The following is a 21,782-nucleotide window of genomic DNA, read 5'->3' as shown; positions in this document are numbered from 1 at the left end:
ACAAATACTTTCTTTTAAATTTTATGATATCTATTTCCCATTGCTTTGAAAATTGTTTTTATCTGTACTGTGCTAAGTCTCCTCAGTTGGGTACAATTCTTTGCAGCCCTATGAAGCCCTTTGGAGCCCACCAGGCTCCAGTGTCTGTGGAAGTCTCCAGGCAAGAATACTGGAGTGGGTTGCCATACTCTCTTCCAGGGGACTTTCCCAACTCAGGGATCGAACCCAAGTCTCTTATGTCTCCTACATTGACAGGCAGATTCTTAACCACTAGCGCCATCTGGGAAGTCCTGTTTTTATCTTCCTGGGCTCTTTCCCAGGTTTCCCGTTATCTTTTACAAATTAGAGAAGCAGTACTGTTTAGTGGTTAAGATGAGACTTCTGGCACCTGTCTGCTAGGGACAAATCTAGCACTTACTTCCTGTGTGATCTTAGACAAAGCCTGTGTGTGCCTCAGCATTTTCATCTGTAAAATGGGTTGTGTGATAATAACAACACCCCTGCCCCACTTAGAAGGTTGTTTTGAGGATTAAATGAGCTAATGCATGTACTATGCTAAGTATGACTTGTTATTGCAATTTAAATGAAATACTTGAGCTGGGAGCAGATTGAGATATGAAGAATTATATTCTGGCCTTATGTCTAAGCAATATTTAATACATGCCAATATTGCAAAGCTTCTCTTTCTCCTTTTTCCACAGAGTCATGAGGAAAGGTCTAAGTCTTAAATATTCAGGTCATTCTTTCACATCTTTTATTCAAGGCACTAATTTTTGTCTCCAAGTATTTACGACTGGACCAGATGACTCTTGGACTTTATCGACATGTCTTTTGCTTCCAAATCCATCTCCTCTCTTTGATAACCACTTCTGAAAATGCTGCACCCTTTCTTTCTCACAGATAAACTAAAGAGTACTGATTATGGGCAATTTTTATAAGGCACAAAGTCCTCAATTAGGCTGTATGCCTTCTTAAGGCAGGTAATGTGATTTCTACCCTTTAGTTTCCTTAGCACTCCAGGAAGTTGTTCTACACGACATACAAAATAAAACCAGTAGATGGTGATGCTGATCATGGTGTTTGTGATGATGACAGTACCACAACTTCTCTTCCTCAGTGGTTCCATTCATGGATCTTGTGGGGGCAATAGAGAATAGAGAAGGGAATATGGAGCTCTGAGGTTCAGGTCCTAGTTCTATCACTGACAAGTTGAATAACCTCAAATTTAAAAACAAACATAACACTGTAAATAGTTCAGGAACATATTAGCAATTTTCTCTCTCCATTCTTACCCACCATTCCTCTTAGAACCACTAACAGAACAATCTCCTTCCCAAGCCATCCCCTTCCTAAAACTTCCCACGCCTGCCTACCAAGAGTTAGGGTGAGAATTCCTTCTCTGCTTACAGTCCTTCATGCCACCACCCTAGATTGCCCAGTCTCATGGATTTCCCCGCCTCATTCATGAAGCAGGTTTACCTCATGTTATGTTTATTTTTAAATGCCTTCCTTCAATTCTTCCTGCTGCTGCTGCTGCTAAGTCGCTTCAGTTGTGTCCGACTGTGTGTGACCCCAGAGATGGCAGCCCACCAGGCTCCCCTGGGATTCTCCAGGCAAGAACACTGGAGTGGGTTGCCACTGCCTTCTCCAATGCATGAAAGTGAAAAGTGAAACTGAAGTCGCTCAGTCGTGTCTGACTCTTCGCGATCCATGGACTGCAGCCTACCAGGCTCCTCCATCCATGGATTTTCCAGGCAAGAGTACTGGAGTGGGGTGCCATTGCCTTCTCCGATTCTTCTTCCCAGGCAATACCTTATTTTGCAACATGTTTGCTCCTTCCCCTAAGATTTCTCTTTTTCTGCTACTATTCACAGTTGTTGAATTTCAGTTTCCTCATTGGAAGACTTTATCTTTTTCCTCTAAATACCAGACATGACTTCCATTTGCTCAGTGTGAAAAATACATGACTGTTTTTTTTTTTTTTCTGCCTTTAACAGGATAGACCTGTTAAATGTGAGTTCAGCTGCACTGAGTGTTATAGTTAAGTGCTAAAGAGGAGAGGTGATCTCATCTACTCTGTACTACATTTAGTATAGGAAGATATATACAGATAATTCATAAACTTCTGGTTGCGTTATGCCTTGAGAAAGGGAAAAACATTAAAACATCTTTAGTTCTGACAAGAATCATATATTTCCATCTTTGATTACAAAATAATGACATATACCCATCTGTCACACACACAAAATTAAATACTAACAAAGATGTTTAAAGACTTTACAAGGAAAAAAAGATGGCCATTTCACATTAAAATCTTTATAGGAAAGCTGACGTTTCATATCTAGTTTAAAGTACTTATTCAATTAAGGCTGTGAAACACTGAAGAAAAGAGGAGTAAGATGGAAGAAAGGGTGAAAACACAAAAAACATCTTTCAAAATTCTGAGCAAATGATTCTATGTACAGTGGCATTTAATAAGAAATTTCACCCATACAAATTCTGAATCGTGCTTTGAATTTTTTTAAAAAAAGCATGTTCATTTTGCACCTTTCTGAAGGTATTTCCAGTGTGATTAAATTACCTCTCTGACTTTATGCTTAAGTTATGAATACTCTATTACATATAATAATCTCATAGCCATTCTCCTTTCAAATAAAGATCACATTATTTTAGATGTCATGTCTATAAAGAAACTTTTTTAAAAAAACAAACATACCCAAGCTTCCAAATGTAGGAGAACATGTCGATCTTCTTGGAGAGCCTTATGCTCATTCCAAGAATGCATCCACTTCTCAAAATATTTTTTGAATTCCTCTTTGGAATCATTTTCAATTAGTTGAAAGCTACGTAGGATAGCTAAGCCGGTAACTTTAGAGTTCTCCTATTATGTATATATGCATTATTCACATGATTCAATCAACTTGACTTCAAATTACACTTTTGGCTCCATACAAAAATCAAATTTACTTCAAATGCAAAGACTTTCTACTATGAAAATCATTTAAGAATGTGAAATCTTTCTGAGAGTGGCACCTCTAAATCATTAGAAACAAAAGTAGCAGGTTAGAGTAAGGTCAAAGTCTCAAGGCTTCCAAGGCAAATATTTTGGGGGAGGAGAGTTGATGCTGCACACTAATTTCTAAATATAATCTCAAAATACTTTAAAAATTAGCCACATTTCTTTATGTTCATACTGTTTGCCCCTGAAATGGTTGAACTTTATAGTAATAAACCACCTTCAAAATCCTAAAATGGTTTTAAATGGGACATGAATTTAAAATTTCCTACAAAAATTATGGGGTGGGGGTGGGAAGGAAATGCACCAAATTGTGTAACTCCTAAGCTAAGCACCCTAGGCATGTGTCAGAGGTGCAGGTTCTAGAAATCTGAAGTTCTGTTGAATGCTGGTGATTTAGAGGGGCCTTCAAGCAGTTCCTAAGGTCTTCATTCTTTCCTGGAACTCTATGTATATGAATACCAGTCGCATTCAATGAGTTTGTTGGTTTGTTTCACAGTATGATTCCTGTAATATGAGCTTTTCAGTAATTGTGAATTTTATTTTTGTCATTTTGGGCACTGACAGTTCACAATGCTTGGTTGTGTGGTGTAAGATCGTTTTAATTTTTGCATTTTACATTCTTTTTGGCACTTCTGAAGGACATTGTCTTGTTATGTTGTTTGGAGGGAAGGGGTAAGCCTTCCCCTCTGTCTCTTTTTTAAACGTTTGGCTTTATGAAATGCACGATTCGACCCGTTAGTTAATTGAAGTGGGTGGAAATCTGCCTTCATAAGCTGTGCATCCCAACCCTCCTTAGAGGCTGGTATCCCCGGATTCAGATTGTTTAGCCGCTGCTGTCACAGGATCTGGTGGTCCCTCTCGGCAGAAAAGCACAACTGGATTTTTGCGCGCCCACATGGCCATATCCCCTGCCACCCCGCTGGTCGGGTTGGAAGAGGACATCGTGCTCCAGGCCCCCAGGCGGTTGGTATAGCGGTTTCGAAGGGGATTGAAGCTTCCAGCCTGCAGAGCCCGTCCCTGGTTGGGCAGGAGAGCGTCCACATTCCTAGTCCTATAACCCTCTTCCCGGTTGCGCCCTAGGAGCATCGAAATGTTGGGGTTGCGAACGGCATAGATGACAGGGTTGATGGCCCCGTTGGCCCAGGTCAGCCAGACGGCCACCACGTTGAGGAGGGAGGGAGACTGCGCGGCCTGGGCCCGCCCGGCGGCGGCCAGCAGCACCAAGAAGCAGTAGGGTCCCCAGCAGCAGATGACGGAGACGATCATGATGAGCACGGTGGTGGCCGTGCGCACGTCGCTGAAGAAGCGCAGCACGCGCGCGTAGGTGGTCAGGGGTCGCACGCGCACGTCCGACAGGCGCACGGTCTTGCAGATGTGGTAGTGGCAGAAGCACATGAGTAGGAAGGGCAGCAGGTAACAGGCCACCACCAACCCCACGCTGTAGGCCGCGCCCAGCTGCGCGGGGTCCGGAGACGTCCGGTAAAGGCAGCGGTGGAAGCTCTGCGCCGCCGCCGGGGCCTCCCGGGGCGCGAGGAGCAGCTCCCAGGGCAAGGAGAAGCCCAGAGCCGCCAGCCAGGCGCCCGCCAGCAGCTGCAGCGCGCGGCGGCGCCCGAGCTTCTCCCGCGGCGGCCGCACGATGGCGCAGTAGCGGTCCAGAGAGATGAGGGCCACGCTGAGCGTGGACACGATGCCGAAGCACGAGCTGAAGAAGCGGCTGGCCGCGCAGAAGCCGCTCCAGGGCCCAGCGGCGGCAGCGGCGGAGGCGGCGGCGGCGGGCGCCGGGGCCCCCGGCGGCGTGAAGAGGTCCAGGAAGGCGGCGGGCAGGCAGAGCAGCGCCGTGAGCAGATCCGACAGGGACAAGGACAGGATGAAGGCGTTGGTGACAGTGCGGAGCTGCCGGTGCTTCACGATGGCCCCCATCACCGCGCAGTTGCCCAGGCTAGACAGCAGGAAGATGAGCAGGAGGACCAGGGCCTGGGCCGCCACCGCCGCCCCGTGCGACAGCAGCGGCGCCGCCTCGGGGCTCAGCGGCGGCCTCCCCGCCGCCCCCGCCGCCCCGCGCCCGCCGAGGCCGCCGCCAGCCGCGGCGCCAGTGCTGTCGGCCCCGCTCACGTCGCTCCGGTTCCCCAGCGCCGCGGCCGCCGCGCTGCTGAAGGAAAGCACGGCCGCCGCCGTCGCCGCGGAGGAAGTCCCGCCAGGCGTGCCGGCCGGGGAGGGGGCGCCGGGGTGTGGGCTGCCCGATAAGGCCGTGCTCACTGGCGGGCGGACCGGCGGCGGCGGCGGCTGCTCCTCCATGGGGCCCCGCGGCGGCCGCAGGTCTGCTCATCCCGCACCAGGGGAGGAGGCCGCAAGCCCGAGGTGGCTTGGGGCCGGGCCGAGAGGCCTCTGCCGGGGGTCGCGCTCGGCCGGAGGGGTGACCGTCCCCCGAGACTCTCGGAGCCTTTGACGTGCGTTCCAGGCGTTGTCAAGGGAACCGCGTGTTTACGCAGGAGCGCGGGGCGGGCCGTGGGCCGAGAACCCTTGAAAAAGCGTGTCCAGGACATCCCTTCTCCCTAAGGTTTCGCGGCCAGGGCGGGTAGGCTTCAGAGAGTGCCAGGTGGAGCTCCTGGGGACCACTGCCGGCCAGATTAAAACGGGAGTGGCCCTCATATAGATGGCCGAATTCAGTAGGGGTTCACTCTCACACTCTCTGGTTCCATATGCATGTTCTACAGAGAGGTAGGGAGGGGAGAGGGGGTGATTGCTTCCTGTGGGTGCTTCTGACGTCTACAAGTAGGAAAGGGATCTAGAACCTGAAGTGGAAAAGTCTAAATTCGGAGATCTTAGGAGGGAGCATGAAAACATGAGGGAGCAGAAAGACTTAAACCAGGTATTCTCAAACTTGAGCAGGCAAGAGTCACCTACAGCAGGGGGTTTCCAACCCTTGGGCCACAGACCGGTAGAGGTCCCTGGCCTGTTCGAACCAGACTGCACAGCAGGAGGTGAGAATCGGGTGAAACCTAAACCATTGCCTCACCCAGCTCTGTGAGAAAATTGTCTTCCAGGAAACCGGTCCCTGGTGCCAAAAAGGTTGGGGACTGCTGACTTGGAAGGCTTGTTAAAACACAAGTGACTGAGTCCAACTTCAGGGGTTCAGATTCAGTAAGTATGGGGTCCTGTCTGAAAATCTGCATTTCTAACAAGTTACTGGGTGTATGATATTGCTGGTCCAAGGACCAGGCTTTGAGAACCACTGATGTAGTAAGCTTATTAAAATGCAGTCACTGGCTGACTCCCAGGATTACTGAGGATGGGCCCAGGAATCTAAATTCTCAATGTGATTCTGATACAGGTGCTCTGAGGAGCTAGGATACGGATCCTGGAGAAGGGATGTCACCTTGTTTTCAAGGGCCTGGCCCTCAGGACCGTTACTGTCTCACATGTGTCAAGGAAGAGGGGAGAGTCACTGCTTCCGTGCCCTGCTTTCAGTCTTTGCCAGTTCTCTGGAAGGTGGTATGTTTTGAGTTTAAGGTGCTGGAGTCCCCACAGATGCAGCTCCAGGTATCTGGCAGAAAGATTTCAGGAACAGGAAGGGTCTGCCTGCTCAGGGAAGCTTGCGTCTCAAGTTTCTGGGCATGGCATCGTACGGGGGAAAGTGTAATTAATAAACCCTTAGGTTCTCTAAAGCAGTGGTCTGCAAAGTGTGGACCCTGGACCAGCAGCATTGGCATGACCTGGGAACTTGTTAGAAATGCAGATTCTCAGGCCCTACCACAAATCTACTGAATCTGAGACTCTGCCCTGCAAGTGATTCTGATGCAAGTTTGAGAAACACTGATCTAAAGAATGATTAGTATACTTTCAGGTCTCAGTATCAACAATATTAGTGTTTTGGGTGCTCATTTGGGTGGGGAAAAATATCCTACTAGAAATTTACAGTATAAAGTTCATTTAAGGTGGTAAAAGGGCTTCCCTGGTGCCTCCGATATTAAAGAACCTGCCTGCAATGCAGTAGACTTGGGTTTGATCCCTGAGTTGGGAAGATCCTCTGGAGGAGGACATGGCAACCCACTCCAGTATTCTTGCCTGGAGAATCCCCACAGACAGAGAGGCCTGACAGGCTACAGCCCATGGGATTGCAAAGAATCAGACACAACTGAGCAACTAAACACAGCACAGCAGGGTGGTAAAATAAGACTCGCTTTCTTGGTCTCAGCATTACTGACATTTTAAGCCAGATAAATCTTTCTTTTGGAGGCTACCCTATGGATTGTAGGATGTTTAACAGTATCCCTAGTCGCTACCCATGAGATGGCAGTAGTGATAACTAAAAATGTCTTCAGACATTGCAAAATGTTGGGAAAGAGGGTGAGAGGGGGGCCAACCTCAGCTGAAAACCACTAAGACAAAAACATATAATAGATTACTTTCGTTTTCTTTTGAAAACCTTCTCTGTACTAGGTTTTCAGAAACAAGGATCCCAGCCCAAAGAACCTTACAGTTTTAGGCAAACACAAGTATATTACAATGTCATAGATGTTTAAGCATATAATGACTATAGGAAGAGTCTGGCAACTGGGAGACCAGTTAGGAAAAGGCATTGTAATAGCCCAGGAGAGAAATGACAAGAGTCTGAACTAAGCATTTACAGTAAAGGAGGGGAAGAGATTTTAAGGATTAGTGTCTGGATTGAGGTCTTTGGGTATAAGCAATACAATTACTGTCTCATTTAAGCAAAAATAGAATTGGCTAGAAGGATAGAGGGAGTTCAAAAGGATAGTCTTAATTAATAGCTAACCCCAAGAGCAAGAGAAGTCAGGGCAACTCCACAGGTAGAGGAACTGAGAGCGATCTCTTTAGGGATCTACAGGAATAAGTCTGCTACAACCATTTTTCAGACCTTATGTCATTTCTCATAAGATCCCAGGTCTTGGTGGGGAGAGTCTGACTGGAGTACCCTTACCTGGCGGCCTCAGCAAGGCTACATGTGGGGGATGGATAGTTTCCCAAAGGAAAAGGAGAGTGTTGTTGATAAAAGAAGGGGAAAGGAATGGTGCTGACCAAATCCACAGACATCCACCTCAGAGCATCAGCAGACAGGTCGAAAGAGCACAAACAAGAAGCCGAGGATAGAACCCAAGTTCCTGGCTCCTATTCCCTGGAGCTCTGGACCAACGGTATAGAGGTTCCTGCTCCAAAATGTACCACACTTGCCTGCCGGAAGCAAGCGCCAGCATCCACCATGGATTAAGTAAACCCCTGTTGTTGTTCAGTCGCCCAGTCGTGTCTGACTCTTTGCGACCCCATGGACTATAGGACAGCAGGCTTCCCCGTCCTTCACCATCTCCCCGCGTTTGTTCAAAATCATGTCCATTAAGTCAGTGGTCCATCCAACCATTTCATCTTCTGTCATCCCTTTCTCCTTCTGCCTTCAATCTTCCCCAGTATCAGGGTCTTTACCAATGAGTCGGCTGTTTGCATCATGTGGCCAAAATATTGGAGCTTCAGCTTCAGCATCAGTCTTTCCAATGAATATTCAGGACAATTTCCTTTAGGATAGACTAGTTTGATCTCCTTGCTGTCCAAGGGACTCTCAGGAGTCTTCTCCAGAATCACAGTTCAAAAGTATCAATTCTTTGGTGCTCAGCCTTTTTTATTGTCCAGCTCTCACATCTGTATATGATTACTGGAAAAACCATAGCTTTGACTACATGGGCCTTTGTAGGCAAAGTAATGAATCTGCTTTTTAACATATAAACCTGTGGGTGACCATTAAATCTAGGTTAGATCAAGCATAGCTTCCAATGAGTAATCAAGTCAAAACCAGACTGTAATAGTTGAGTAGCAAATGGAAGATGAAAAAATATACTAATGATCAGAGGGTAAGGAATCTAGAAGCTTGAAAAGGGTGACAGCAGGCTGAAGAGAGAAGGCGGACAAGGGGTGTTTGTTTCATTTTGTCATGATGATACTTAGTAATAGCTTAGAGGAAGGAACCAGTGACAGGAAGGAGGTTGCTTGAAAGAGCTTAGTGATGAGGCAGGCCCCTTAGCAAGGATGGGAAGGGAGAGAAGTGAACAGTATTTAGAAGGCAGAATCAATAAGGCTTCATGACTGATTAGACATGTGGAAGCAAGAGGAATAGCTGTTGATTTCCCTAGTGCTTTTGACTCTGTGGAAGGCATGGTGAAATACAGAAGGAATGAATATTATTGCAAGCGTGTGGCTCTGGTTTGGATTAGAATTTAGGAATACTTAGGCAGTATTTATTTTTCAATGTTTAGGTAACAGAATATTTTTGTTTAAAGTACTATATCGTAAAACAAGTTCTGACTGTCTCAGAAATGGAGTAAGTATAGCAGGAAAATACTGGACCTGGAGCCAGCAGAGCTAGAATGACAGCCCCGAATGTGACCTGTTGTTGTTTAGTTGCTAAGTCATGCCTGACTCTTTTGCCACCCAGGCAAGAATACTGGAGTGGGTTGCCATTTCGCTCTCCAGGGGATCTTCCTGACCCAGGGATTGAACCCGTGTCTCCTGCATTGGAAGGTGGGTTCTTTACTAGGGAGCCACCAGGGAAGCCCCAAATGTGACCTTAGGAGAGTAATTTAACATATCTGACTACCATTTCTCTCATATCCATAAATGAGATAAACACAGTGGCGTACCAGGGGCGGGCAGAAGGGGTGCTAGCCAGGGTGCAGTTGATCAGAAGGTGCACTGTCTGTAGAGAATTTTGAAACAATAGTAAAACCTACTAAATGTCAGTCTGCATTTTTTAAAAAATTAACGTGACTTGTGAAATTTAGAGAGAAAACAGTAGTTCTGTTTCTATTTTTCAAAAGCGTAACGGGCGAGGGAGGGGACACACATATGCCTTTGGCTGATTCATACTTATGTTTGGCAGAAACCAACACAATTCTGTAAAGCAATCATTCTTCCATTAAAAAATAAATACTTTTTAAAAAAGAAAAAAATGTTTCTCTGGCCAAAAAAAAAAAAAAAGTAAAGAAAATCTCTTTAATCTGTAGAAAATTTCTTGGTCATATTTAGTGTTTTTGGGGAGGTAAATGAATTCTTTACTACAAATTTTAAGAGATAATTAGTGGAAAACATTAGTTTTGTGTATTTAACAAGGAAATCAAGAACATTAACTTTATAGTCTTCATTTTGGACAGGTAATTCAATCACAAACCTAATAACAGGGTGTGTACAGACTTGCTGGATGACAGAGCCAGTTGAAATGAATTAATTACTTCACTGTATGCTAAGAAAGAGAAATATTACCTCAAAAAAAGTTTACTGAATATTAAGAGAATCACATGTTGATTAATTTTTAGTATTTCATTTTATAAAGTACTTCATTTTATAATAAAAATTTCATTGTTATTTCATTTTATAAAAGTTTACTGAATATTAAGAGAATCACATTGATTAATTTTTAGTATTTCATTTTATAATAATCAAACTTTAATTTTTTAACAGACTCACAGATAATTAACTAGCCAGAATGCTAACAGTTAACATTTCTTTCATGTTTTAAATTACCTAGCATGTTGTTTGGAGAAGGCAATGGCACCCCACTCCAGTACTCTTGCCTGGAAAATCCCATGGACAGAGGAGCCTGGAAGGCTGCAGTCCATGGGATTGCAAAGAGTCGGACACAACTGAGCGACTTCAGTTTCACTTTTCACTTTCATGCATTGGAGAAGGAAATGGCAACCCACTCCAGTGTTCTTACCTGGAGATCCCAGGGACGTGGGAGCCTGTTGGGCTGCCGTCTATGGGGTCGCACAGAGTCGGACACGATTGAAGCGACTTAGCAGCAGCAGCAGCATGTAGTTGGTAGAGTATGAGATTTGCCCCACTATAGAGATTCACTGATTGACTCCGACTGTATACCTATACTTAAATAATGCAATAAACAACCCTTTTATAAGAGCCTTAATGATATATCAGAAGCCTAATTCTTGGTCTTCTCTCAAGTTCTTGGGGATAGGAGCTGGTCTTTGCAGCTTAGAGGACATCCCAGCAGCAGCTACAACAACTTCCACCCAAAGAAGCTGACTACCTCCCTCCTTCCCAGTTTATGACTGCTAAGTGTTGTGGACTTTATAATAATATATTTCCTTTACATCGTGCTTAGAGAAAGGGCAGGTACTGTGTGCTCAGTCATGTCTGACTCTTTGCGACCCTGTTGTCTGAAGCCCACCAGGCCTCCCTGTCGATGGAATTTTCCAGGCAAGCATACTGGAGTGGATTGCCATTTCCTTCTCCAGAGAGAGGGCATGATTATACTCAAAAACTGAAAGACTAAAATAATGAACTTGTAAGACCCATTGTTGTGAGGGCTACAATTCAAGCTTAGAGCATTTAAAACAAAATATCACAGTGACTACCACAGAGTAATAAGAACTAAGTAAGTAAGAAGAACTAAGGTTTTAATTTTACCTGATGTGTTAATAATTAGAAAAGTATTCTGCATTTTGGATACTTTATATTCTGTAAGTGATAGTTATACCAATATACATGTACAAACTGAGGAATAATGACTTTATGTTGGTTTACATGTACAATTTGGATATAGTTTTCCACATAATTCAGAGAAAAATAACTAATGATAACAATTTCTAGGAAAAGAAAGCCCTTACAAGCCATAGAAGTTATTTGAGAAGAAATCCATCCCTCAGTGGGTCATCATCTTCTACTATAAAACTTGCGGTACCTGTGTAATGCGCTTGTCCCGATACTTCCACTATGACAGCTTTAAAATCACCACATTTTGCTTCCTGAAAAAAGATGATTAAAGGAGAATATCAAGGTATTGCCTGCATAGTTTACCTAGCCTAAAAGTTGTATTCTCAAATTTTATCATTTTAAAGAAAATCCCAGAGTTAAGTGGGCCTCCGCAGTGGCTCAGTGGTAAAGAACCCATCCACAGTACAGGAGACGTGGGTTTGATCTCCGGGTCAGGAAGACCCCCTGGAGGAGGGCATGGCAACCCACTCCAGTATTCTTGCCTGGAGCATCCCATGAACAGAGGAGCCTGGTGGGCTATAGTTCATAGGGTCAAAAAAGAGTTGGATGCAACTGAGTACAGTGATCATATAGGCAACTGGGAGGCTTTTAAGGTAAGTGACTGTATTCAGGTTTTTAGATTAAGTTTAGCTGTAAAGTGGGGAACTAATTGGGGAAAAGAGAGACTAGAAACCCAGCAACCTGTTAAGAGGCAACTTTAATTCATCAGTTAAATCTAGAGACAGGAGGACAGTTTTTAGTGAGAATGCAGAACAAAATATAGAGATACTTTGGAGGCAGAACTGATAGACCTGGGGGCTGATGTACACAGGTGGTGAGAATAGAGATGAGTTAAATATGACCACAGTGTCTAGCCTGGAAGTGCAGCTACACCACCAAGATGGGGAATGAGATAGGAAAGAACATATTTAGGAAGGAAGAACTTTTTAACTCTGGTGGGCTAAAGTCCATGGGGTCTCAAAGGGTTGGACATGACTTAAGATACTTAGCACTATGTTAGTAAGAACTCTAGTTTCCACAACTTTTCAGCACTTTCACATCTTACTATATAAAATGGAATATTCCTATAGAATAAAAACAAAGTCGTGTCTGACTCTTTGCGACCCCGTGGACTGTAGCCCACTAGGCTCCTCTGCCCATGGGATTCTCCAGGCAAGAGTACTGGAGTGGGTTGCCATTTCCTTCTCCAGGGGATCTTCCCAACCCAGGGATCCAACCCAGGTCTCCTGCATTGCAGGCAGATGCTTTAACCTCTGAGCCACCAGGGAAGTTAAACCTAGTTTAATGGTTCTCAAACATTTTGGTCTCAGGATCCCTTTATACCCTAAGATTTGAGGACATCACCGGCCATTACCTTAATACAAAAACCAGACAAAGACACTAAAAAAGTAGAAAATTTGGGTCAGTATCTTTGATGAATATAGTGGCCAAAAACCTCAACAAACCAACCCAACAATACAAAAAAATAAAGATCATATACAGAAAAAAAGATCATATACCATGATAATGCTGGATTTATACCAGGGTCACAAGGGTGGTTCAACATACACACATCAATCAATGTGATACACTATGTTAACAAAAGGAAAGACAAAAACCACATAATCATCTCAATAGATGCAGAAAAAGCATCTCAGAATATTAAACATCCATTCATAATTAAAAATGTTCATCAAAGTGGGTATAGTGAGAACATATCTCAGCATAATAAGGACCATTTATGACAAACCTGCAGCCAATATAATACTCAATGGTGAAAAGCTGAAAGCCTTCCCGGTAAATTCAGAAACAAGACAAGGTTGCCCATTTATGCTACTTCTGTTTAGCCTAGTATCAGAAATCCTAGCCATAGCAATCAGATATGAAAAAAAATATATCCAAATTGGGAAGGAAGAGGTAAGCTGTCACTATTTGCAGATGACATGATACTCTATATAGAGAACCCTAAAGTCTCCACTCTAAAACTATTGGTACTAATAAAGTTCTAAGTTGCAGGATATAAGATTAATATACAGAAATCTGTCACATTTCTATACACTAATAATGAAATATCAGAAAAAGTTAAAAAAAAATCTCATTTAAAACTGGGTCAAAAAATACCTAGAAATAAATTTAACCAAGGAGGCGAAAGACCAATATACTGAAAACTATAACACATGGATTAAAGAAACTGAAGATGATGTAAAGAAACAAAAAGATATTCCATGTTCTTGGACTGGAAAACATAATATTATTAAAATGGCCATACTACCCAAAGCAATGTACAGATTTAATGCAATCTCTATCAAAATACTAGGCCATTTTTTACAGAACCAGAACAAACAATCCTAAAATGAATGTGGACCTCAAAGAGTTTTTTAGGTTATATCAATTAATATTTTCTATATTGGAAATTAAACATATTTGTTCATTAATTCATTTATAAATAATAAATCTGTTGCATGTTGTAATAAACAAATTTTCTGAAAATAGCTACATCTTCCAACAAAAAAAATGTAATGAGAAACGGCATTTTTTACATTTTAACAAACCTCTTTAATGTCTGGCTTAACTAAAGGCAGCTAGATTCTCATTTTTGCTTCTGCATTCAGTCAGTTAAGATATCACATACCATGTAGCTCCTGGAAAATCCCACTGTACATTTGTGAAATGATGAAAGTGAAGAGCAAGCAGCATCTCAATATTATTATGAATATAGCTTTGACCTTGTGGACCCATGGATAGGACCCCAAGGTCCTTTCCATACTTTGAAAACCAATATCCTAGTTGAACAGAAGTTTTTTCAGTCTTACGTCCTTTGTCAGTCCTTTTTCAGTCCTCTTCTAAGAGCTTAATGAAGAAACTTATCTAACATCCAACTCAGGTCTCCAGAATCAAAAGTAAGACATTTACAGACAAGAAGCTACAGTACCACTCACCCTCACAGCCTTCCCTGTGAATACTGAGCCAGTTGCACTGCTTTTAAAGGCTCTGTTCTGGTTCAGTTCTAGAAGCCCTTTGTGATACTGAAGGGCAATTCGGGCTGTCACTCCTGAGCCGGTTGGACTTCTGTCAACCTGTTTCAGAATAAATGAAGATAGTGTTCACAGTGTTCTAGTTCCATATTACCTGGCTGAGTGCCTAAAAATCCCAGCTCTAATACCTGTTCATCTGCAAACACACAGATATTGGTGGTTGGTTCCTCACTGTAAGTGTCTTTTCCATCTGTTAATATAGTTCCATATAGAAAAGCAAGGTCTTCACTGTCAGGATGATTAATTTTAAACTGTAAATAAAATAATTAACAACCACATGTAAAACAAATATTTTCATTCAAATTTATCTTTTAAATAACAGATATGGGGTACTCTTAGATATAATTTTTCCATCTTTATCATTTTAAAAAATATTTTTTGGTCACAACACTAAATATTCATATTAGAAATTACACATTTTTCTAGATGAATAAAGATACTTTTGCTGGAAGTTATGATTCTTACACTCTGAGCTCTTTCTAAGGAAGTCATCCTGCACATATCCTCTACTAAAGGAATAGCCATATTTTATACACTTAAGCCCCAAACATATGCACTCTTTGAAGCACTGACCTCAGCATTGACCCCAGGACAGTCAATTCACAGGCCAGCCATGGCTGATCAAACAAGAAGAGAAAGGCAATCCTTATCTCACCCTAAGGAACTTGAAGAGAATAATGCAGAAAAGTCAAGCAATAAGTATCTAGAGCTGAAATTAAAAACACAGATAAACACAAGAACTGTAACAGGCCATGAGCAAGTAAAAAGTATAAGGTTGCAGAAGCTATTAGGTTAAGAGAAGCAATTGGTGAAGTCAGTATCATTAAAAAGCAGCAGGTACACACAGAAGCAGGCAATGGCAGGGAAGCTAAGTCACATGAGCAGTAAAGCTTGGTCAGGCTCAAATGTGCAATGCTTCCTATTCTTGGGAGATCTGGTGGTTTAACTTCTGGATTTCTGTAATGTCTATTAGCCTGGCCAAAATGACTATAATCTTACTTCTATTGTATCCCGATGGTTAGTACATTCCCCTACCACTTACCTATCATTTAAAGCAGTTGAAGAGACTGGAGTCTTAAAATCCAAGGAGTCCATCTATAACCCAGTTAAAGAAGCCTGTATATTGGACCTTTGTTCTCCATCCCCTTAAAGCCCCCATGCCCGGCTCCAGTACGTCACAATGCACACAGGGATGCTGCCCCCACTAGACTGAGCTCCTTGAAGGTGCTGGGCTTTGTTCTTCCTCTGGTCTCCAGCATCTAACATAGTATCTGACATACAATAAGTCCTTGGTAAACGTTTGTTACAAGGATAGGGACAAATTTATATTACATCCACTTTAGCCCCCTTTCCTCCCAAATGGCCTTTGCCTACATCTGCATAAGCAGCATGAGTAGTCAGCAATTCACAAAGTAGAACTACTGGCTGCTTCATCACTGACAGAACTTCTCATATTTTCCTCAGAACCCTTCCTCCCTCAAAGTCCACCCCTCACCACCCTAGTGGGACGTTCCAGCTTTAATGAGAAGTTCAAACTTCCTCCTTCTATTAAGAAAACAATGCCTTTTCCTCTTGATTTTATTAAAAAATAAGGTCAAATTATTTTGCATCAAATTGTTAACTCAAACTATTAGCTGGCTTCTAACTGGAACAGAAAACAGATGTAAGTCCAGAGTTTTAGAAGTTTTCATGATAAAATGATTCTACATATTTGTATTGGAAGTCCTGGAAAAATGATAATTTAGAACAGGGTTACAGTATATATTTTCATTTTGCTATTTAGGTTATAAAGTTATAGGTTATTATGTTAAATTAAAGCCTCAGATATGTTAAATAGGCCTTAAATAATTATTAGTAGAAGTATTCTAGATTCTGTCTTTCCTAAGTTATTTTTTACTTAGAATGACAATTAAATTTTCATATGCTAAAACATTCAAGTATGTATATGAGTTTTATATATTGGACCCAATTAGGTAAAATGTCAGACTTGTGCTAGAAGTGAAAGAATATTCTAGAATTACTTATTATCTAAACTGATTTTATAACAACAGTTTTCCCAAGTCAAACTGGAGTTACTTGAGTTATTACTTGGAGTTATTACTTCTCAGCAATATAGAAAAAAATTCACTAACTAGGAATTAATATTCTTGCGAAATAAGAGAAATTTTGATCAGATTTAATGAAATTTATTTTGTAAGCTATATTTGACATTCATTATTTTCAAGTTTTGCAGAATGACTACATATATCAAAAGCATTTCAAAGTGTAATATTATCTATTTTCTATTTGTTTAAATGACCACAAATTACATTATTACTTATTCTTAAAGTTAACAGTTGTCATTTGTTGAACATTTACTATGGCGGAGGCACTATTCTAAGTCCTTTACACATACTGACTTACTCTTACAACTCCCTATGAAGCACCAATTTCATAATTTCCATTTACAGACAGGAAAACTGAGGCACATGGAGGCAATGTAACTGGTTCAAGGTTACAAAAGCAACAAATGGCAGATCTACAACACCCAGGTAGTCTTGCTCTAGAGTTTAAGATTACAGCCAGCACCCTATTCTTAGTACGACTAGTAATCTAAATGTAGAGATATTTAACTTCTGTAGACGTCATGTATATTTCCTTCACAGAGGAGGCTCTCAGCTATGGCAGTAGCAGCGGTACTGACCTGAGCTTTCACTGCTTCCGTCACTGCACTTGCTGCAGCCACGAGGTCCCTTGTCTTTGCAGAACAGACATCGAGTCCTAACTTTTCAGCTCTAACAAATGCGTAAAATGCGCCACCATACGCGACGTCCACCACCACCTTTCCATGACCAGGAACATCCACCAGGAAATCTAAAAGAGATGTGTTTGAAAATAAGTTTTTTTTAGTATTTCAGCAATAAAGTTCACATCATTTTAAATTCATGTGTATTTTGGGGGGGTGGGGGAGGCGAAGGGTACTTTTTCCTATCTTAGGAATGCAGCAAAAATTAATTTTGAAAATGAATGTGCATCAAGTAAATAATAACAGACCGTTAGCTAAGTACATCTATTTTTAACTTCAATGAGGTTCATGTAAGTTTTAGAACGTCTGAATGTTCTAAATGTTTTTCCTAAATCATAGTTACATATTTTGTTAACTATTCTGAGGATCTTTTCTAGAAAACATCATTGAAGCAGAGAGAGAGAGGAAACTCTGGGCTATGAATGTGTGAAAACTATGAAGGAAAATGCAGGTCCCTCTCATACTATTGGGAATGGTTTAAAACAGTGAGGATTTGAGATCCTATTCACAAACTAGTTTTCTTCAGCTATAACGTCAAAACAAAATGAAAAAAAAAATTTTTTTTTTTCTATCCAAGTTTCAGATACTTATTTATCTAGAAATTTTCATCTCAAGGAAGTATCCTGCAGGCAAATATCCAGAATAAAGCCATTATAGAATCACTGGCCTTTACAGTATCATTTTGCATCAGGGTTTTTATTTGGGTATTTTAAGTCCCTGATATACCCCAAATTTCACCTGAACTGCAGTTGTTTGAAATCCTGAATTTGTATTTCCAAAGGAATGGGGCTGGTGATATTTGGGGACATTAAAACTGTTGACCTTTCTTTGCATTTTCTTCTCTTTCTCCTCCCTAAGTCAAATAGGCTTAATGATCACTGCCTCTTGGGGAGGCATACAGCAGGTCAGAAAGCAGGTCTTTCTATTTTTGGTTCATGGAGACCTAAGTTATCAGGGGAAGGTTTGTTGGCAAAGGAGCGTCCCAAAGGGAGAATAGTCCTCCTGGTCAGTAAAGAAATTTCCTCTAGGCCAAGAAAAGAGACTGAAGGTTCTGACTGCAGACCTGTGTGGTCTTTCCCACAGCACAGTGAGGAGGCTAAGGGATGTGGCAGAGATAGCAACAGGAAGAGGGAGGAGGAGACAGCGGCAGGGTCCACTGGATGGGGTAGATGATGTTTCCCTGGTTAACTATGCAAGTGGTTAAGGCCCTTGTCTCCAAGATGGAACTTTTAAGAAACCTTTGCTCACACATATATCAGAAAAGGGCCCATGGAAGGATGAGGCAAAGTCAACCAACAGGGTAAAGGGGTCTCAATTTAGAAATTAAGTTGTGAAAAGTAAAATAGTTCTTATACTCCTTGGTTTGCACAGTGAGTCATACAAAGACATTTAGGGAGCTATCAGTTTCAGAGCAGAATCACAGAATCCTTTTAACACATACTGTGTCAGAGCAAATTTATAATCAAGAGTAAAATATGCCAGTGGAATTTAACAGCAAAAGAGAAAAACGTTTTATCTTGATGTTGATGCAACATGCAAAGCAGGTTTAATTAGAGGAGACTGAGAAAATACATGGAGATGAGGGACTGCCAGATGGGGAAAGCTAAGTGTGGCCTTGGAGTCCTCACGTAAAAAATGGAATTGTTTCCTTCCGAAGAGGATTGTTTAGAGAATTTCATGTGATAATGTGTGGGGAATGCTTGGCAGATTAGGAATACAATAAATATTAATATGAAAGCCCAAAGTTTAACTTCCAGCAGGAATAGGGCTCTTACAAGGACCAAAGAACATATTCTGCTCTGAGTTTCATTTATTTACTCAAAAATATTCACTGAATGCATACTGTTCTAGTACTTAAATACAGTGATGAAAATTAGTTTTCACTTTAGCTGGGTGGCATAGCAATGAACTCAGCAACTCTGAGGTGGGGACTATTGTTATCCTCTCCTTATAGATGACACGAAGGCATGGAATCCCTTCCACAAGGTTACAGAGATGGGAAGGGGCAGAGCAACGATCTTTAACACTATCAGTCTGCCTTTTAAGCAACTTTCAAAGTAGAGAATTTAAGGATTTCCTTTTCTTAATGACTCAAAGTGACCATAAATGCCCACTGATTATTTTACGGTCACACAAGGATGCTTTCAGGTACTACTGTGCTTGTCGTATTGGCTGCTCCAAACTGATGTACACAGCTGGTGATCCTGCTGCCAGCTGTCATTTCCCACAAAATCTAGAGTGCTTCTAATCTGCTGCTGGGGTGGCCTGGCGGTTGGTGGGGACGGTGGGGCGGGGAGTCAGGTAACCAAGCCAGTTAACAGTTGAGGTTTTTTGAGATGCAACCCTAACATAAATTCTCATCTCCCTTATGTGCCCTCCCAATTCGATGTGACACCATTTCTTCTGGGCAAATGGTATCAGGTTTTAATAACTTGTGTGTTTCAGCTGCCTGAGGCTGTTCTAAGACTCTCAAACACCTGGGCTATTACTGCATCGTTCATAACATTCATAAACAGGTTAATTGGGAACCCCAATCCATCCGGAGGCTCAAGATTAAATTAACAGAATGATTTGCATGGCTTGAAGTCTTTGAAGAAAAGGAGTGATAACCCTATCCCTGTACTGACTAAATTAGCACCCAGCTCAGTTCTAGTCAGACTACTAAAGCCTCCTCTGATAGAATTCAGCCTTCACTAATAGGATTTTTAAGGATCTCCCTCTTTGTAAGGATTATAATTACATTGTTTAGCATCACATACAGGCTCTGTACTAGAGAACCCACCAAAACCTTTTCAAGGCTATGCACTTCTAAAGAACTAGCAACTTGATATATTCTGCAGTCTTTGTATCTCTGCTGCTACTGCTGCTAAGTCATTTTTTAAACTTCTAGGTACCTGGCATTCACGTATACAAAATCCTCAAAAAAAACTCAATGGAGATAAAAATGAAGACACAGTAGGAATGGAAAGCAAATGAGGCTGCATAGCTTTAAAGAGGAGTCAGGATTTGGACCCAGACACTTTTTCCTGTTATTAAAAAGCCAAGAGCAGCAACAGCTGTATATTCTTGAAAAGATTTAATTCTTCCTCCAAGAAGTGGGGAAGACACTTTTTACAGATGAGCTCCAGCAACCTGTGTTTACTAACTTGTCAGGGGTCAATAACGTGCTCAGCAAGCATATTCTGAGCCATCCTGGAGCCCAGTACGTGGTTGCTCTTTGCACTTTCCTTGACCCTAGTGGACCCTGGTTTATCCAACTGCAAAATCTTCTGGAATGCCTGAGAGAGGGGAACGAAGCGTTGAGTAAGGGAAACAGGTAATTCTGTACTCCTCGAGGCTCTTCCTTAATCACAGATGGACATGTCTGCGAGATAATCAATACGAGTATTGTTGTTGAATGGCTAAGTCGTGCCCCACTCTTTGCGACTCCATGGACTGCAGCCTGCCAGGCTTCTCTGTTCATGGGATTTCCCAGACAAGAATACCGGCGTGAGCTGCAGTTACCTTCTCCAGGGGATCTTCTCAACCTCACTTCCTGTCTTCCGCACTGGCAGGTGGATTCTCTGCTGCTGAGCCACTAGAGAAGCCCCAATCAAATTGCATGCACCACACAAATTCACAAGGCTAAGATGTTGACATACACTTGCAGGCATTTACAATTACCTTCTGTTTGACTGTAAAAGCTTGTGGGGTGGGTTAGTTGCGCTCGTGGGCTCCAGGCCACAGAGACAGTTAGTGTAATTAGTTGGGTCCCCGGCTGCAGGGCCGGAAGGGTCCCGCAGGTTACCTGTGGCCAGCACGAAGGCCGGGACACTGTGGAAACGCACCGGGCCACGACTGCGGCCGCCCTCGCACTCCACGAAGGCGGCCACCAGCCCGCACGGGCAATGGATGTTGACCAGTGCCTCTTGGGCGTCGGACGGAGGCGCCGGCACCAGCCCGAAGTCGAGCGCAAAGCGGCCCAGCGCCAGCACAGCGTGGCCGCACATAGAACTGTAGCCCTCGTTGTTCAGGAACAGGACGCCCAGGTGCGCGTCGGGCAGCTCGCTCGGCACCAGCACAGCTCCGTACATGTCCCGGTGCCCCCGGGGTTCGAACATGAGCCGTCGCCGCACATGGTCAAGGTGCTGGCGCATGTAGCGCCGCTTGGCCAGCAGCGTGGGGCCGACCACCTCCGGACACCCCGCCAGCACAATGCGCAGGGGCTCGCCGCCTGTGTGCATGTCCACCACCGACAGCGCCGGCGTCCCCGGGTCATGTGGAGGCATCCAGGGCACAGTCAGCGGCCCCGCCATAGTCTGCCTTCGGGAGAGAACTCTACCGCCACGCAGACACGCGCTTCACGCTGCGAACCCACCCGCTCCCTCCGCGCTAGAGAGGCAGGCCGCGTCGCCGGCTCAGGGGGCGGGGCCTCCGAGCCGAGACCCGGAAGCGAGAGGAGGGGCGG

The 21,782-nt window shown here is 43.2% G+C and overlaps 2 protein-coding genes across 2 annotated transcripts; both read right to left on the bottom strand.

Moving 5' to 3' along the window:
- Positions 1-2,175: 2,175 nt before the first annotated feature.
- On the bottom strand, positions 2,176-5,314 carry GPR135 (G protein-coupled receptor 135). The gene has a single exon (XM_040226346.1). It carries the CDS (start codon positions 5,312-5,314, stop codon positions 3,812-3,814), a length of 1,503 nt encoding a protein of 500 aa, XP_040082280.1. The 3' UTR covers positions 2,176-3,811.
- Positions 5,315-7,415: 2,101 nt separating this feature from the next.
- L3HYPDH (trans-L-3-hydroxyproline dehydratase) lies at positions 7,416-21,769 on the bottom strand. Its single transcript, XM_040226347.1, has 5 exons — positions 21,123-21,769; positions 17,234-17,403; positions 14,679-14,801; positions 14,455-14,592; positions 7,416-11,787 (listed from the first exon to the last, which is right to left on the bottom strand). The coding sequence occupies exons 1-5, from the start codon at positions 21,628-21,630 to the stop codon at positions 11,662-11,664; spliced, it is 1,065 nt and encodes a 354-aa protein (XP_040082281.1). The 5' UTR covers positions 21,631-21,769; the 3' UTR covers positions 7,416-11,661.
- Between the last annotated feature and the right edge of the window lie 13 nt (positions 21,770-21,782).

Source organism: Oryx dammah, unplaced genomic scaffold, assembly GCF_014754425.2.
Source record: "Oryx dammah isolate SB20612 unplaced genomic scaffold, SCBI_Odam_1.1 HiC_scaffold_26, whole genome shotgun sequence".
Lineage (NCBI taxonomy): Eukaryota > Metazoa > Chordata > Mammalia > Artiodactyla > Bovidae > Oryx > Oryx dammah.
Note: the sequence above shows the minus strand (reverse complement) of the source record. Positions and strands in the feature narration are given on the sequence as shown.

Coding starts and splice junctions, on each gene's coding strand:
- GPR135 (XM_040226346.1), bottom strand. CDS start 5,314: ATGGAGGAGCAGCCGCCGCCGCCGCCGGTCCGCCCGCCAGTGAGCACG.
- L3HYPDH (XM_040226347.1), bottom strand. CDS start 21,630: ATGGCGGGGCCGCTGACTGTGCCCTGGATGCCTCCACATGACCCGGGG. Junction 14,593..14,678: donor GTGTGTTTGCAGATGAACAG/GTATTAGAGCTG, acceptor ATTCTGAAACAG/GTTGACAGAAGTCCAACCGG. Junction 11,788..14,454: donor TCACAGGGAAGGCTGTGAGG/GTGAGTGGTACT, acceptor ATCTTTTTTCAG/GAAGCAAAATGTGGTGATTT.